This window comes from Trachinotus anak, unplaced genomic scaffold (genome assembly GCF_046630095.1).
Source record: "Trachinotus anak isolate AG129_WGS33_773 ecotype Australia unplaced genomic scaffold, CSIRO_AGI_Tana_v1 ptg000039l, whole genome shotgun sequence".
In the NCBI taxonomy this organism is placed as follows: Eukaryota; Metazoa; Chordata; class Actinopteri; order Carangiformes; family Carangidae; genus Trachinotus; species Trachinotus anak.
The window spans coordinates 2,686,938-2,706,198 of NW_027273890.1; the positions used below are offsets into that span (position 1 = coordinate 2,686,938).

Here is a 19,261-nt window from a genome sequence, read left to right on the forward strand (position 1 = left end):
GCGACATGGTGATGGTTACTGCGTTTTCATTCAGTTTGTGTCCATAGCAACCAAACCAAGCAAGTGTGGTGGTAGGTTGTGAGACAGCGTATTAAGGTGTGGTTTTTAATTTGTGTGTGTGCAGATGTGTGTATGTGTGTGTGTGTGTGTGTGTGTGTGTGTGTGTGTGTGTGTGTGTGTGTGTGTGTGTGTGTGTGTGTGTGTGTGTGTGTGTGTGTGTGTGTGTGTGTGTTGGTACTGTGTGAACAGATCAAAAACATTCCTGGAATATTGTTAGATACTCGAGCAGAACTTGGTTTTGTTCACTGCAGTTCGGTTCAATAAAAACATAAATATCATTCCCAAAAATAGTAAAAGCCGAGAGCTGAACTCAAAACATAGAAGTCTCCTGACTCATACTCTTGATTTATCTCAAGTATTTGACGCACTGCTTGGTTTCTTGGACAGCGGGATCTCAGGTATCATGGCAGCGGTGTCAGTCTAACATAGTGTGATTTCATGAGGAGTAAATTACTCCTCTGGGATGTTGAAGAGTGAGCTAAGAACCAATGTTTCTATTCAAGACTTATTCCCCACAGTCGAAGCGCCTCAGTTGTTCTCCTGTGTGTCTTGATTTGGATCATTAAAGACTGAGGGTGAAGAGGTAACTTTGTGAACAGCAGGCTTTCATCTGGAAATTTTAAAATTCACCATAATCTAACATCAGCTGTGATGTCTGCAAATGTCCTGTGGGTAAAAATGAGGCTGGAGCTGAGCTTTGAGCGATTAAGGCATAAACTCTAAATTAATGAAAAGAGAAATGAAAGAGATTTAAAATTTAAAAAAAAGAGGAAGTGTGAGGAGGAAGACTGAGTGAAGATGCCTTTAGTAACTAATTAGAGAGCAGCAATTTAAACTGATGTCTCAGCTGAATTTTTTTATTTAGTTGTATCCTTCTTATGACCTTCTGTCATAAAATGACAAGTGATCGGTGGAGAAAGCACCGATCACTATGTTAAATGATTAAAATGAAGTGACCCACAGATCTCACAGTTTAAACTTTATTTCCAATGTTTCTCCTTAATTACAGACTGATAACGTGATGATTATTAACAGCATAAAGGCGGCTTCACTGTGACGTGATGTGAACCCATGTGTCACACTGTTGGGTTTTTGGCAACCAAAGATGTATTCCTTTTAACATGCACACTCACAAACACACACCCACAAACACACACATGCAAACATGCACACATCAGGAAAGAGGCAAAAGCTTGTAGTGGACTGGGAGCCTAATCTTAAAGCATCACCAGGATGAAATAAACTGTAAAACTATTTTTGAATCATGTTTCAAGAAAAATAAATGAAAATTAAAATTAAACAAATAATGATAGAAAATCGCAGCTCTACTGGTTAATAGTTCGATATACTGTGAAAGTGCAATGTCAGCACTATTTTATTTATGATTAAGTGCAGTTGCACTTGATTGTGAACAAACTCGCTGTAATACAAACACAATTTTCAAAAGCTTTCATGATTTGTGTGAATTTAAGATTTTGACTCTGGTGTTATAGTTTTTGTAAAGAGAGCTTTATAACTTATTTAGGACTCAAAGTTTAGGACGTCTCTGTCTTGACTTGAGAAAGTCTTGAGACTTACTTGTGAACTGTAAAACAATGACTCTCTCCCACCTCTGAGCTCTAGTCATTAAGGCTTACGTGAAAGCTGCACTTTTTTTTTTAGCTCACTTTAGGAATGTGTTTTTGAGAAACATTCTTCCTTTCCTCCCCCAAAAAAAGAAAAGTAATGAGTAATATTGCAGTCCTGGAAAGTTTTAATCCACTGGAAGTCTCTCTGTGCTTAAAGTGCAGCTTTACAATCAAAGCTAATTTTAAACCCTAAAAGAGTGAGTCTGAAGCTCTCTGGTTTCCTTGAGGTTCTGTATCTCTCTCTGCACCTCTCCTTCCCACTGTCTCTTCATTATTCCTCTCTGCTTTCTCATCTCCATCTGGTTCATGCCTGCCCTGGCTCCACTTCCTCTTTCTTTCTTCCTTTCTTTCTTGCTCACATTCTTTCTTTCATTCTCTCCCTTTATTTTTCTCTGTCTCTCCCTCTTTCACTACCTCTCTCTCTCTCAGCGGGTTTCTTTCACAGTGAGTTGACGGAGTATTGAAGTTTCAGACAAACCCTTTAATGCGGGATTAAAGATATCATGGCAGGATTAGCTCTCTCCCCTCACTTCTCCACCCTCCCACCCTCTCTCCCCTCACTTTCTACCACCCCTCTCTATTTCACTCCATTCTTTCTTCCACTAATGCCTTCTCTCTTATCCTTTCTCTGCCCCTGTAATTTCTCTCCCTCTCTCTCTCCACCTCTTCTCCTCGCCACTCGACTCGCTTCGGTGTGATCCAGTCTCGATAACCACAACTGTGTTCTATGAAATACAACCACTTAACACTCCCCAGCCCTTTGTCGCAATCAGTCACTGCATAATCAAGGCTTTGCATTCTCTGATCGAATGTGAATGCATGGCATGAGCCTCTGCGTGTCAATGTGCAGCTAATGCTTGTGACGTTTGCATCAACCGAAAATACTATGAGTAGAAAAGTAGAAGTGACTTAGCTTCTGTATTGTTTGTTTAAACACTGAGACATCTGTCAGCCTGTGTTTAGTTGAACAGGCCGACCAACAAGATAATAACTTCAATTCACTGCTCCAGTTATTGACCGCCCTGTTGCTAGGCCTGTCAAGCTTTCCATTCTCGCACAGTATTTATGAGGTTTATAATGATAATAGTGTCAGATTTAAGACTCAAACTTCTGAGTAATTTTTTAAAAAGTGAGCCCCTGATTTTTTAGACAGATGCAAAAAAAAAAAAAACAGGCTTCTCATTTTGTTCCTGATGACCCTCAGTTCAGTTCGCTGCCAACGAGAGCAGAATTCTTAATTAAGTTAAAGTTAGCCACTGTCTCCTTGATGTTTCCAGCTGACTCGCTTCAAAATGAGAATCCTGTAAAAGGGCTTTTAAATGTAATGTAATATATTTGATATAATAATATCAAATATATTACATTATGTTGTACTTAAATGCTAAAGCTGAATGTCCCAGGCAGTAAGTTAGCATCCAGACGACCAGTTGATGATCTTTAATCAAAAACAGCATTGTTCTGGTGTTGCAGTGCAGGGATAGTTTGTCTTTGTATTATAAGTATAACAACGACGATATAAGATGAGACAGTTGTGTCATTGTAACACAACCCTGTTTGTGTTTTTTCAAGCATACTGTGTAAATAGGAAGCTCAAGAACGCTGCTTACTGCTGTAGCTCATTAGCCAGAAATGCTAACAGTTGCAGTTTACCTTCAGACAGATAAAAACACTGAATTATGCATTTTTTACATGTTTTTGTGATCTTGGTTTTGCAAAGGTTAAACATTAGTCAACACCCTCAACACTCTTAAAATGCTTATTACACTTTAGCATGTGGAGAAATCCAAAGCTTGACAGACCTGCTGTGTCCAGCTGTGGTTATGGTTTGATAGTAGCTGTCAGATTGCCGGGGGAGGGGTTTAGCGAGCAGTCAATTAGGTAATCAACAGCTCCAAATGCGGTCTGCATGTCTGCCTCGCTCGTCCACCGAGCCAACAGTAATGTGTCCTCCTGCCCTCCAGGGGGTGCCATGTCTGGGATGGAGCCCACAGTAGACACAGTGGTGGCGCAGCCCGTCCCCACCTACTGGTACTATGTGTTGGCGGGAGCCGGCGCCGTCTTGCTGCTGGTCACTGTAACTGTGGTGGTGATACTGTGCTGCCATCGGTACCACTGGGCAACCAAGAAGACCAGCGGTAGCCATCATCATTCAGTGATGTACCACAACAGCCAACACCCCAATCAGCAAGTTCACCAAAACTGCCTCCAGAACCAAAACCTCACTTACAATCTGATCCACAGCCCCAACCAAAACCACCTGTACCCAGGTCCCGGGCCAAGTCTCGAACCCATGCTCACCATCAGACTGGAGAAAGATGACAACCATGATTCCCAGTGTTGAAACAACTGGACAATGTGAATGATACAGTTTTATTACAATGCTTTGCTCAGATAAAGTGATCAAAGGGTGTGAAAACTCCCTGAAATGAATGATCAACAGAGGTTTTCAGCATAATGGCCACTCTTCACTGATGAGAGTCTACACTGAGGAGGATGATGGTAGAATGATGTGAGAAGTACGACTCCTGACACTGAACTTGATAAATATCCCTCACTGGGGAGAGCAGATGAAAGGACTCTGATTCTAATGGCTAATAAGAACAACAGCATAGTGCAACTTTATTTGGCTGTTCTTTAGAGCGTACTGGCTTCTACAGCTGCACCACAACCTGAGAATGAGAGGAAGTAACAACAGCATCACAGGCAGACTGACAAATAGACACATACACAATGTCAGGATTGTAAAATCTTATTTTCCTCTTCTACAATGTCAGAGCAGGATGTGTCTGTCTGCCCTGCTCTGGTCTGCAGTTTGGACACCCCAAATACCCTGTCTTACAGTGAAGGGATTTACACACAGGTACAGGGGGGGAGAGAGGACACAGTGTGTGCTGCATGAAAAGAGGAGGCTATTTCTTTGGGACTGAATGAAGCTGCAGGTTATTTGTTCACTAGCCTTTGAGAGACGGGGAGTGACAGAGACAGATTAAGAGCAGAAAAGGGGAGAGGTAAAGGAGGAATTAGTGCTGCCCGTCCAGCCATGACTGATAGACAGCTACATCCAGTGTGTGTTGCTCCTCTGGTCTCTGAACGAGGGATCAGGGCTGTGCTGCTCTCTGCTGCCTGGTTTACACAAGGGGAAGATAGGATGAGGCGACTTTAATCGCATCCTGCACACCTAGAAACAAACACACACACTGCATCAAAACAGGCAGAGGCTTAAAAGTCTCAAACACACACACACACACACACACATACATGCACGGACACCTCAAGACTTTTGAAGTCCCACGTGTTACCTTGAGTGCATTTTTCATCACATCCTGATATGCCTTTTTTTTCAAATGTGCTTTAAAACAATTACCTCTTCACCTCCAGAACGAGGTCGTGCCTCAGTGTCAGATAAGACGATGAATTGACTCTACACAGTTTGCTGCCTGGATGCCTGTGTCTGTTAATGCTCAAACTAAACATCTTAGTATGTCCTGCATTCATTAGTGGTATTGAAGGTGCAGGTATGCTTTCCTTCTTTACTGTGCAAGTAGAAAACAATCGTAAAATATTTATTTTATGGACACACTTCATTGCATTTTGTGTGTTATCCTGGATTACATGTCCAGAGTTTTTTTGGTTTTTGGCAATTTGGCTTGGTAACCGGTAAAAAAATCATGCATTTGGCTGCCAAAGTTGCCAGTTTTGCTTGTGTTCAACAGGTGAGACCAAACATGCTGTGACAACGAGCATCTTACTTCTGAAGCTTTTTATAAAACAGCTGATCTGAGCTCACTGCTCAGTTCTTCTGAGCATTTCATTCAATATGATTTGTTTTAAGTAAAGACTGATTCCAGTGCAGCGCTGCTGTCAGACTACTCACAACTTTTTTTTTTGGTTTTAAATCACCTGTTCACATTTATACATGTTGGGCTCTGTCACTGTATATTCCTCTTTGTTGATACAGGGTTAGTTGTAAGTTTGCGTGAAAATTTACTCGAGTGTAACACAATGCACTTCTATGGAAGCCAAGATAGGACATTTTCGCAAATATTTTTTTATCCCATCATCTTGAGATAACAAATCTCACTATCTCAAGATAACGAGATATTATCAGGAGAAAACAATAATTGTTTTCTCATGTTATTTCTATTGTCTTTATCCCAAGATAACAGGAGAAAACGATTTTTGTTTTCTTAAGATATTATTATTATTAATAGAGTTTAGTTATGTTGAATAATGGAATAATTATCACATTATCTCATTATTTCAGGATAATGAGCTTTGTAATCTCAATATAACGGAATAAAAAAATATTTGCAAGCATGTCCTTTCTCTGCTTCCGTACACTTTTGATTAAGTTGTGTTACACATTATTTTGCAATGTTAAGAGTAACATTAGCACTTTTCTTCTTAATATTCATTTATTGCAGGTTGGTTGGTTGATGATTTCTTACATTTACTGTGAATTTAAATAAATAAATAAATAGGGTCATGTACTGGTGGTGAATTAAATACCCTTTTTTTTCTTTGTAATCACATTACAGCAGACCTATATGTACTTGTGATGTATAATAGTTATACAATGTTTATTTTTCTACTCACTGACTGAATGTTATAAGGCAACAGTTACGTTGATTGTGTTCACTGAGATGATCTTAACAAGTTTCTTGATGTTCATTTGGTGTCCGATCCTCCAGTTCTGTCTCTCATTTAAAACATCAGCTTTAAATCAGAGAGGGGCACGAAACTGAAGTGAATCAATGTGTTACATGTAAAGATGATGATGAAGTAAAACAAAGAATATTAATGTGCTTTGGTTTGTTTTGAGAAGCCCAGTATCAGCTTCTGTTCAGATCCAGGCCTGAGAGGGCGTACCTCGTTTTGTGTTAACCCCCCACCCCACCCCCCATCATTTTGTTCATGCCCAAATCCCTGAGCCTTTTTTTTTTTTTTTTTTTATCAAAACCCGCTTGTTCCTATTCTGCTCCTTCCCTTCATCGCAAATCCTCCCAGTAAAAAACACAGGAGAGAAAATGAGAGGCAGAAATGGAATAGAGCAAAATCTCTCAGAGGAGAAGGGCCCATTAAGTGAGCCCCCTTCCTCTCCAAAGAATGCGCCAAGAGATGGAGTGAGATGAAAGAAGTAAAAAAAAAAACAAAAAAAAAAAAACTGCTCTCTATACTTTCTAAAGATAGATTTTTTTTCTTTACTCCAAAAGGAAGGCTAGCAGGGAGGCAGGTTGGGGTTTGGACTGGAGGAGGGAGAAAACTGAGGGAGGAGGGCAGGTTGTTTTAAACACAAAAGCAGATGAAAGGAGTCTTTGGCAGAATAGACAGTGAGATGTGATACGCATTATATGCTCTGCACACACGCTCCTGTGCTCCATCTAACAAACACGAACCCGTATTAGCAAAGAATCCACCGTGTTATCAGGTTCACTCACTTAAATCACTGTTTCACTCATTTTCCATATTCTCCATATTACTTATTTCATTATACTGTGTCTCATAAAACTGTTTTGTGCTTTGGTCAACAAGCACTTCAGTTTTTTTTGTGCTTGCATATCCATTTTCTTCCTCCCTAGCCCCCATCTCTTCCATTTCAATCGACTTGCTTGTGATTTACACATTATATGACTCATTCTAGCAGCCCTGTGCTGTAACCCAATCAATGTGGGTCTGAGATTCAAATAGGGAAATGATGTATGGCTGTATTTATGTTGTGCTACCCGTGCACTTTTCTCTCTTTCATTCTCTCTCCCTCTATCAAACTTTTTGCAAGATTTGGAAAATGTGCTGGCGTCTTTTTATGCAGCACTTTTAAATCAACTTCCCCTCACTTCCCTCTCCCTTCTCCATCACAGACTACTTGAAGCCCTTTAATATTTCTAATTAGTTAATGGAGCTGATTGCATTCATAAAACCCTGCAGTAAGCATTTCTGGCCCTCAGACCATATCTAGTTTTTTTTCTTTCCTCCTCCTCCTCTGGTTCCTCTGAGAAATATTACAAGTGAACGCACTCTAACAGGTCCTTGGGCCCCCACTGGAGCCGCATACGGTGCCAAAGAGCCATCCATGTCTTTGCCTGAATAAAAAAAAAGCCCCTTTTTTATTCTTCTCTTTGCTAATTGGAGAGTGGAGATAAAAATGGGGCCACAGGGAGTTTTAATCTGCTTTCAGATTCTTGTGATGATTCTTCTCAGGATCCTAGCCTGAGGGCTTTAAGCCAGGATCATTAGAAAGTCGTCCAGACAGTGTCCAAGCATCCCTCCTTTTTTTTTTTTTTTTTTTTTTTTTATCCCGCTTCTTTTTCCTGTGTCTCTGTTCATGATTTCATGTTTTGTTGAGACCTGCAGAGATTTCAGTTTGACTGAGCATTTAGAGTCTGGAGGGTCTGTTGTGAGACTGTACATTTACACCATCAGAAGACTGATGAGATGCCTTCATGTGCAGGCTATAAGTGTAGGAGATCACAGTTCAGACCTCCATACAGTGTTATAATTTACAGTGTTACTACTGGGATCAACCATATTTAACTTTGCAGGTAGTGTTTTAGTTTCAGGGGGAACTGACTTATTCTGCACAGTAACTTCAGAACAACTTCACATTGAACAACACAGACTGATGCCAGCCTGATTTAAAAACACGGTTCTCCAAGCTTGCATGCCTGAAGCCTGTATTTCACTCCTTTGTTTCGGTGATGGTCTTAGGAGTAAAGTGCAACTTCATATTGAGTTTTTGAAAAATCTTGATGATGTCACTTTTATCTAATGAATCGATGATGTTGCCGTTGTTCTTTGATTTCTTGTTCTAATGATTGGAGTTTTTTTTTTTTTTTATTAATCAGAAAGATTTTTCTGGATGTAAATCTGTTAAAGACTGATCATTGTGAAATGTGGAGTCAGCAAGGGATGAACTTGAGTCATCTTTAATTCAAACTGTGACTAGTTTAGTTTGACCCATGCAATCTGAATAAAACCAGCCTTGAAGTGGTAAACTGCTCAACCATTCATCCCTGGCTTCACCCACATCACTGTTTTAATTAACCCTTTGCACTTTCTGTGCCTGTGTAAAGCAAAGACCTCGACTCAATGATTGTCTTTTTGACTCGCGCTGGATTTCACAACCTTGCAATTCAAGCAAATTAAACACTGAGCTACAGAGAATCATGCAAAACCAATAGAGGCGTCAGACTCGCAATCAAATAATTAGATTTCAATTCAAAGAAAATTTCAACACCCAAACACTTGGGATGAAATACACTCCAATTAGCATTGGGTTTGTTGGTTGCTGTAAGATTTGAATTGAATTTAAATCGAGTCACTGTCTTTTGCTTACTCTCTTATTGGTTTTGGAGGTCAATGTGTCAGTTTTAAACAATTAAAGATTGATTCAATCACTTCTTTAATTTCAAGGCAATGACTTCATATTTAATCCATGTGCAAATATATTTCTGTCACCGACAGCAGGCGTCATTTAAAAGTATTAATGTATATTATTTACAGATTGGAGAGGACTGGAAGTTTCTAAAGGATGTTTATAGATGGTACAATATGGAGATGCCACACGTTAAAATTGTCTCATAGAAAAATGACCTTACCTAACTGAGGAAATGAGGCTCTGTATCTTTTTTTCATATCTACTAAATTAGTTTTCCACCTCTTATCTTTTGAATATCTATTATGGTTTCACTTCATAATGCATTTTTGGTTCCTTTGCCCCTGCAATAAATGGTTATCAGCTGCCCAGATATTGCTCTGTTTTTTTTCTGGGGATTGTAATAGCAATTTCCTTGAATAAAACTGAATTGAAGCAGGATTGAGCCTCCAAACCCTTCAAAGCCTTGCACTGCGGCCTGCCTCAGAAATATTAAGTGATATTTTAGCTTGTTGAATTTCATGGTCTTGGAATAAAAAGAAAATATATTGTGGGGAATGTGAAGGTAATAAAAGTAATATTTTTCTATAAAACCGTTCTGTGTGTGTGTGTTTTTTCTTTTTTTTCACAGTTCAGTTTCCCTCTCTCTCTCTCTCCTTCCTGTCTTTCAACTCATTCTCTCAATCTCTTGACTCTGTTTTCATTTCTAAGCAAATAAAAAAAAGAGCATTGATGCTTATCACATAATGGAACTTTCTGGCTTTGTGCAGGTAGTCTGGCTGAAATGTTTAGCTATTTTTCCTTGACAGACTGAGCACAAAACAAAACGGGTTAGAAATCTCCTGCCTGATCTCTTTAGAAAGTTTAAACAAGATCAGTCACTCTTTGAGCCGTTTGTGCAGTTAGATTTCCATCTACAAATGTAGCTTGTGAGCTGACAACAGAAGAGATGGAGTGATGCTATCACAACATGACGTGGACTCTAGAGTAGCTCCTGCTTGACTGGATGGTTGAGATTAATACTGATATTCTCTGTCTCTCTAACAGACCCCAGGCCGATGGATTTGGATCATGTTTTCAACAGCAAGCTCCCAATCAATGGAGGTGAGCCTCTCCTCCCCTCCTCTCCTCCCCTCGTCTCCTCCCCTCCTCCCCTCCTCCCCTCCTCCTCTCCTCCCCTCCTCTCCTCCCCTCCTCCTCTCCTCCCCTCCTCCTCTCCTCTCCTCTTGTCTCAGCCTAAGGTGATTCTGCCTGTTTTACAAGTCTCACCCAGAGAGTAGAGAACTTGCTCTTTAAACTGAGGCATGCCTATGGCTCCTCATTTTACTGGTGATTCCACAGGAAAAAAGCCTGTGGCAACAGTGACAATCTCTGCTGTGTGTGTGTGTGTGTGTGTGTGTGTGTGCGTGTGTGTGTGTGTGTGTGTGCGTGCGTGTGTGTGTGTGTGTGTGTGTGTGTGCGTGCATAGAGAGGGGAAGAGTGTGAGAGAGCATTCAAAAGTGTGTGTCTGTGTGTGCATGTGTTCATGTTGGTGTGCGTTTCCTCTCCTCCTCTTTCATGTTTCGTGGCAGACAAATTGAGACAGGCAGCTTCCTCCTGGGCACCTAGAGAAACATCTGTCTGTAACAATCACAGTTTACTTCCTGTGTGTGTGTGTGTGTGTGTGTGTGTGTGTGTGTGTGTGTGTGTGTGTGTGTGTGTGTGTGTGTGTGTGTGTGTGTGTGCGCGCTACTATCCCTTGTTTCTCCCAGCCTCTTGACAGATACAAGGAGAGTACTCAGCCTTTACCTCACTAAACAAGACTGTTTACTGTCTGTTTACTGCTTCCCTTCTTTGTTTGTGTGTGTGTGTGTGTGTTGTTCCATAAAGCACTCTAAATGCAGTACTTAATTGTGGATTGGCTTGTTCATGTGTATACATTCATTAAGTGGATTAGCATGACTGCGTCCACTAAGTAGACGTGCACACTCCAGCACCCAGCAGACGCACCAGAGAGCACCTTTAGAGAAATTAATTTCATTATGCTTCCAAATTTTTGAAGTCAGTAACAACTGGGGCTGTGGGTAACAGAATAAGCTGTTCTTGAATATGAGCCATGTTGGACTTTTGCCTCAAATACAGTTGAATCGTCTGACATAAGAAATGTTAAGTATATAAGCAATAAAACACATTTGAGTACAGCTTAGTGTTTTGCTGCTTTCTCCTGGTATGACCTGTAGCTTGTGGCAGCTAATGTTAGCTAACTAAAGATAAATAATGTTGTATAAAGGACACTGCAGAGTGAGTTCACTCACTTTATGACTCTTCTCTATTTATATGACCATTGCACTACATTTCAGCATTTACCATTAAATTGTATCTGGCACTTGCTAAGTAAATGTTACACAGTCTCACTTTAAAGGAATATATCACTGACTTTGAATGTACCAATGCTTTTAGGTCATTAGCTTTAATTTATAAATACTAAAACGTTAAATTTTTTTTCAATGCACAGTTTTAGATTCTCTGATGTTATATTCTTCTATTGGTCTACATTCATATCTCAATTAGAAGACTCTTGAAACTTGTTGTGTTTCGTAATCCATCACAGCAATTACATCACAGCTGTCCAATTATTGTTGTAATCAATTAAATTTTATTTGTATAGCGCCAAATCATAATCTACATTATCTCAAGGCTCTTTACAGGGTCAGGTCGAGACCTTACTTTGTTACAGAGAAAAACCCAGCAGTTCCCAGAAAGAGCAGCACTTGGCAACAGGGGGGAGAAAAAAACTCCCTTTTAACAGGAGGAAACCTCCAACAGAACCGGGCTCCTGGTGGGTGGCCGATGGATTTGAAAACTCAAGCAAGTTTCTTGAATTCTCAAATTACACAGACGTCAGTGGAACCGAATGGTTGTGTGGAATAGCAGCAAAATTAGAGCCACAAATCTAAATTATATCAGCGTGATTTGCTGGGATGTGAAGAACTTTGTACAAAGTTTTAAACAATTTTAATCATTTGTAGAAGTGTTTTCTAAAGTTTACTCTTTTCTCTCCAGAATATGAATTTCCAGGGTGGCCGTCCTTCTCCACCCCCTCCTCCTCTGATGTGGACCCTCCCTCCGTCACCCTGGTGTCAGAGAAAGACAAGGACAACGCCTGGCTGTACACGCTGGATCCCATCCTCCTCACCATCATCGTGATGAGCTCTCTTGGCGTCCTGCTGGGCGCAGTGTGCGCAGGACTGCTCCTCTACTGCACATGCTCCTACAGCGGGCTCTCCTCACGCTCCTCCACAACGCTGGAGAACTACAACTTTGAGCTGTACGACGGGATCAAGCATAAAGTAAAGATAAACCAGCAGAGGTGCTGCTCAGAGGCATGAAGAGGAGGAGGACGAGGAGGAGGAGGATGCTGGAGAGCGATGGGGAAAGACCTGTCCCTTGATCCCCTGCAAAAGTAATTTTGTTCTCAGTTTGGACAAAGAAAACACGAAAAAGAAGCACTATCTGTTATTTCAATCCCCATTGTCCCGTAACCAATATCCTGCTACTTCCTTGCTCTGATGTCTAAAGGGGAAAGGTTCAACCCAGAGTTTCCCCACGTACTCGTCTGCTGGAGGGAACTTGTGATCTTGATCCCCCCTACATGCTATGAGGCCTAAACTGGGGGAACATCCGACCCCAGTCTCCCCTACCTACAGTACCATATCTCCTCCGCCTGCAGGAGAGAGCCTGCTCGATTCTAAAAGCCTGTGAATGAATGAAGGAATGAATAAATGAATATGAATGACAGATCTACCATAGAATATAACCCACCAGCCGCTGGAACGAAGCTGAAACAGAGACGGACTGAAGAACCCCTGACGATCTGGACATTTGGACTTCAAATGACAGCAACAGTCTAGGGTGAGAATATTGGTGATGGGATTCTTAGTGACGACGGGAGTTTCGCTAACATTTCCCCGAGGCTGGTACTTTGCAGAAGGGCAACGTCAAATTTGTCCTCACGAGCTTGAATTTGAATGTGGCCGATAGCGACGGCATGAAATCAAAAAGTTCCAGCTTCTGACTGTTTGTGAAGATGTCAGCACCAGTGGACCATTTAATGTGGGTACTTTAGACTGAAATCGACACATATCAAGTGAATGCCGACCGACCCCCCCCCCCCCCCCCCAAAGAAGTATAAAAAGATATCAAACCACACAACTCAAATGAATCTAGATTTCTAAAGGCGAAGAAGGAAAAGAGGATGAAAAAGGACATTTTCTTTTTTTTGTTTGTTTCTGAAAGTTTAAGATATGAGTTCTGTGAGTTTCAAAACGTCCATTAGCCCGCCGTACGGCGCCCGCTCACTCCTTTGTCTGCCCTCGGTCTGCGCTTTGTGAAACCAGTGGCATAGAAGAGTAATGGTGACTGTTTTTGTTCTGTTTTAGACTTGTGTCTGTTTGGAAAAAAAAAAGGTGAAGAAAAGCCAGCTTTAGTTCGTAGCCGCCCTGTAGAGCTCTTATGCCTTTTTTAGACTTTCTTTAGCATTGTGTTGGACTCTATGGTCTTAACTGTTATTTCAGTCCTTTTCTATTTTGGCACATTTTCCATTACAGATTATCAGTCTTTAAGAGTAGAAGAAAGGTAAAGTAAGATGGAAGACAGAAAATCAGAGGTCTATCTAAATCTAACATGCTGTTATGGAGTCGTGCTTTAGATTCAGTATTCTAGAGTTTGTCTTTGGTATATATCTATATTTTTTTGCTTTTCAGACTGTATGATGCCCAAATGAAGGACAGACACTGTGTGAACAAAATGTCAGTGATTGTTTTATTGCAACCTATGGATTGCCAAAGAGCTGTGTTTGTGCACGGAGGGGGCCTGAACAAGTGTTAAAAAGATGCTGGGTGGAGAACGGACTAAGCGTGATTAATCATCCTGCCTTTTATCCACCGCTCTTAATGTCGCCCCCTGAACGAAGGACGCTCTCAAACGGAAGGAGAAAGGATGACTCAAAGAGGAGAATGGAAATCGTACTGTCGACTTTCTTGGACACACAATCGAGCCTTAAGCTAACTACAGTATACGCTGTATCGGAGGACAGCCATCGAGGAGGGCCAGTGCTGCTGGAGAGACTGATGACCAGGAGGAGACACACACACACACACACACACACAGAACGATTGAAAGACAGAAAAGAAAGAGGGGAGGGGGTGTGGATATGTTTACATCCAGGAAACGTCTCATTATCAGCTGAAGTAACCTGCTGATGTCTGAACCAGTGAAGTTTATACAGTTACATAATTTAACAAAACTGGACCAGCAGAAATATTCAGGTTCCATGTGAACATTTTTTCCAGAATTGTTTCCCCCAAGAAGATTTGGTTTCAGCTACAAACATTTTGGTAGAAACTTAAAGGTACCCTGCAGAGTGTTTGAGCACTGTGGAGCGATGGTTTTAAGAGTGGGTCCCTGTTTTGTTTATATCTCCTCCTGTTCCTCTGAGTGACAGCTGGTGGTGTTAATGTGCCAAAAATTAAAGCTAATTTTCAGCAGTGGAAAGTAAGAATGTTAGAATTAAAAAGTGTAGAACACCTTTATTGTCCTTGTATAATGACAGCAAGATTAAAGGTATATAGGGGGATAAAATATCAAATATAAATATAAGTTTTAGAAAATATATTAAAGATTATATTATATTGATAAATATATATATATTTATATATATTACATTAATAGAAAGTTAGCACAAACTTGCTAACATGGATGTTAGGAAGTTATCAGGAAAAATGCTTAACAAATGTTTAATGAGTGCTAATGTACAAGAAAACTCAGCAGGATAACTTTAGCACCTTATTCTATTTTTAAATCAACAGACCAGGCAAAATTCTCATGTTTTTTCATGTTTCCCTGCAAGAAACAAACATGTCAACTAAAGAATGATTTTATGGTTATGATGAGACAACTAAACACTAATTATAAAGGTCTGGAAAGGATTGTGGTCATAGTTAAAAAATGAAAAGCCAAATACTGTGTGCACCATCCATCCTGAACCACACGCCTGCTTCTGCCTGCACAGTATTTAGTATTCACGCCGCGCTGCTTCTTCCATTAGAAGTAGATGTTGCTGGTAAATGACAGTTGCTAATTAGCTGTATATGAGTTTTGCATTATGCATCCAATTTTATGGCAACATAAAACATGGCAACATGCAGTAATTACTATATTTATTGTCCTTGTGTTTGAAGTGAAATGTCCACAGTTAAAGATGTTACTCCTGGTTCCTCGACAGAGACTGTGACAGGGTCAGATGGAAAAGGTTAATCTAAACAGTTGAAATATGGCGACCAGGCACGTGACCCTGCATGTAAACATATCCACTGAGACACTGAGCTGACAGATGGGAGACACAGACTGGCAGTAAGACAAAGTGAAACATTAAAGGAGACTGTCAGGCAGACAGGTAGAGGACGAGAGAGACAGTCACAACACGGAGGGGACCACAAGCAAAGAGACAACTAATAAAAGACAGACAGGGAATCTCCAGAAATCCTAAAAACTGGAGGACCAGATGTCTTCTTTGAGTTATTCCTTTTTGTTTTGCTTGGCCGCAGCAGATGAAGCTCGATCCTAGAAAGTCCGGGTCAAGTTGTTGTCCTCTGGGGGGGTAAATTGAAAGAAAGGGGGCAAAAAGAGTCAAACGTGTGACACTTGTTGTATCTTTGCCTGCAGCCCCCGTTCTTTCTTTTTGTCTTTCTCTCTCATCTCTCCTCTCACAAGACCGAGCATGCATGCAGCCAGGAGACCCACTGAGATGAGTAAACAAAGAAAATATGGGGATTATAAACAGGAGCTGAAAGATGAGGAGAGACGGAGGGAGGGGAACAATGGAGAGAGAGATGGAGGCTTTTCTGTCCATCTTTGAGTCATTGGACTGTTTTCCAAGTGCCTTGGAGCTCTCTTAGTGTCTCTCTATCTCTCTCGCTCACTCTTCCTCTCTCCCTGTACTGTTATCTCACTCTGACTCTTCTTCCTCCCTTACAAACACACATTTTCACACCGTTATGCACAAATAGAAACACCACACTCACCAACTGCTGTCTCTCTGTCTGTCTCTCTCCCTGTCTCCTGCTTGACTTTAACTCTTTCCTTCTGGAAGTCCAGATAGTATTACCTCTTCTGTCTCGATGGATACACACACACACACACACACACATGCACGACTGAGACGCACACATACACACAAACACACCCTACATTAAGACATAACTACGGCACTGGCCAGATAACTCAAACTGTTGTTTGTAGACTTTGTACAGAAGAATTTCTTTTTTAATGTTATTATTATTATTTAATAAAGGCTAAATAACAAGTGATTTGCTCGTCTGTGTTCATTTCATTTATAAAAGGAAAGAGTTGTTCATGGACCAGAATCTTTTAAACTGTTGATAAGTGGTTTAACATCTGATTTTTTCTTTATATCTTTAAGTTTTTTAAACTAAAAATCAAATGTTATGTGCCTGACCGTAAACTTCCCTTCTAGCTGTTCCCTCCTTCCTTCCATCTTTCCTATTTTTGTTGCATTCCTTTCCCTTCACCCTCACCTTGTGTCTCAGAGCTGTTCTGGTGTCTGTGCCCATGAGAGGCCAGAGCATGGAGGATCAAACATCCCCCCACTTAATCGAGCCGTGAAAGCTTGTTCCTAATTAACTCGCACCCGTGAAAACACACACACGCCACAGCATCCAGGCCCGGCGGAGATTAACTGGAAGTTTGTCGCCCACTCGTTTAATTCATCTTAAACGTGTGAGAGTAATGATGGAACACAAATTATGTCATTTTGAGATAACTAGCTGACTGCTAGAGATGACACACGTTGTGTGATTCTCTGTGTGTGTGTGTGTGTGTGTGTGTGCGCGCATTATGAACCAACACATGAAGAAGTTAAGGATATAACAGTGATCTACGTGAAAGCACAGTAAGAACAATTCAAGTTCAGTGAATTTAGAGGGTTTTTTTCTGTCCTAGGCCTGCCATACACATCTCTGACCATCTGCTCCACTTTACAGTGTTTCTTGATTGGCTGTAGCTGTACACTATAATGCTTAACTTTGGATTTAGTCCCCTAATTAGCTCAGAGTCAGTGATTTCTCTGCATCAGCATTTCTTCACCTCTTTCTTCTTCCTTTTCTCATCACTCCTGCCCTCGTTTATTCTTTGCTTCTTCTTCTCACTCTTACTCCTCTCCTCAGGAGACTGACCCGGTTCTCACGCTTCCTTTGACACAACATCACACAATTATACACATAGATGTGTGCGCATACAAGAACACAAGCATCAAAATTTCTGCTCACACACAAAGTGAATGCAGTGTAACACACACACACACACACACACACAGACACACACACACACACACACACTTCAGGCAGGTCTCTTGTGGTTGGTCTTTGCTGAGAGTGTAACCTACTAACACAGATTTTAACTCTGCTTAGTAGCATAAATCACTTATAACATGCACACACACACACACACACACGCACAAGGAAAGATTCACAATGAAAAGTATTAGATATTAATTTGGAGATTTCTAAGCAATGTTCAAATATAAAATATTGATGATTTACAAAAAAAAAAAAACCCTGAAAATTAAAGAAAGCAAAAAGATAAAAGAAAAGATAATTGTTACCTTTTTAAAATATAGGCCAAATAAATATGATACAGCAAATCAAAGTAATTCATTTTCACTAAGTGAGAAGAATATTTTGGGGGTTTTTTATCTTCTTTAGTTTTGATGAGGTTATGTCAGTGGATGGCCTGCAAACATTACCCACCCCTCCTCTCTCAGCTCCTCCACTTATGCTTTTTCCATTCCTGCCTCTCTGTCTTTTATATTACACACACACACACACAGCTCCCACATAAACCAACAGGCAGCCCCTTATAAATATGGTAAGTCTGGTATTTATTGGACGGCAGTAATACTCAGCAGCAGTTGGACAAATTCTCTGTTGCACAAAGCTGTGCCAACTCTAGAGGCTGGGGTTGTTTTTGCATATGTGTGTGTGTGTGCGCGTGCGCGCTCATTAAGAATCCATACATCTATTTCTTTACCTGCCCCAACACAAGGGGAGATTTAGCCTATCCCAGTACAAAATAGACAGTGGCAAGTTTAACAGTTGGCTGAAAACCCAGGACCTGTAAAAAGCACAGGCCACTGAGCTACTCTATTAGGAACCATTACTCCTAATATACTGTCAACTACAAATATTTAATTTGCATAATGGGTGTCACCACACCAGCAACAACCGCAAAAAAAAGATCTAATATGTAAAAAGTTAATATGCATTAAATACTTAAACATTTGGCCTCATTGATGTTCCACACAACATCCTGAGGGAAACTGTCCTCCCATAAAAAACAAGCCTACGAGTCATTTGTGTAAAGAGCTTATTACGACCCAGAGTTACATTTTATTGTTAAGCGACCTCTAAGACTTGCGTGAGACAGCATCAGTTATCTGTATTATTTCTACCTTGGTGACAACACAGATAAAATATTCTGCCTTAAGCTCCGACAGTGTCAACATTTGCCCCCACGTGACTCTTTATTTCCTATTTCATTTTTAAATTTCTCAACTACTGTGTTCATACTTTCTGTCCCAGTATGTTTCCCATATATTCTGATTGCCTTGAAGGTGAATTATCTTTTAAATATTTCTCAAGTGTATTTGATGATATACGGGCCACAAATGGTGTAACTACTGATCAGGGCCCATCACCCTTTTGAGTTTTGAGTCATAGTTTTTTATGTTTTTATTATCCTTACTGACATCTTCCAAAACTGCATTTTTTTATGAATAATGAATGTTATTTTTCACCTACCAGTTATTTAATTTCTTCTTAAAAGTTACGACGTAGGGGCTGCTGGGAAATCTTAATCTGACCAATGAGCTTGCTTGCTGTCATTTAGTTCTTCAGCTAATGGACAATTCAGTTAGCAGCTAAATGTTTAACAAGCTCAGACAAACAAGCGGTGCTCAGAAGAGGAAGGATAGAAGGGAACAGGAGGAGTTTACGGCTGAACTGACGACATTAGATACGTTTTTACCCAGTGAGCTTCAAGTTCATCGAATGTTAGCATTGTTAACGTACAGCTGGAGGCTAACATTAGCGGGATTGGCTACAGTGTCAACAGAGAACAGCAGGAATCTGGACTTGAACAGTGTTTT

At 40.6% G+C, this 19,261-nt stretch overlaps 1 protein-coding gene across 3 annotated transcripts in view; it reads left to right on the plus strand.

The window, feature by feature from the left end:
• Positions 1-16,406, plus strand: part of LOC139614881 (neuropilin-2-like) — a 94,492-nt gene extending 78,086 nt beyond the window's left edge. For 2 of the 3 annotated variants that reach the window (XM_071472538.1, XM_071472540.1), the window contains 2 exons: positions 10,108-10,164; positions 12,103-16,406. In XM_071472538.1, the coding sequence (XP_071328639.1) occupies positions 10,108-10,164; positions 12,103-12,428 (383 nt within the window). In that variant the 3' untranslated portion in view covers positions 12,429-16,406. Of the gene's footprint in view, positions 1-3,649; positions 9,427-10,107; positions 10,165-12,102 lie in introns of those variants that run through there. The other variant, XM_071472539.1, reaches the window with a different exon arrangement.
• The last annotated feature ends 2,855 nt before the right edge of the window (positions 16,407-19,261 follow it).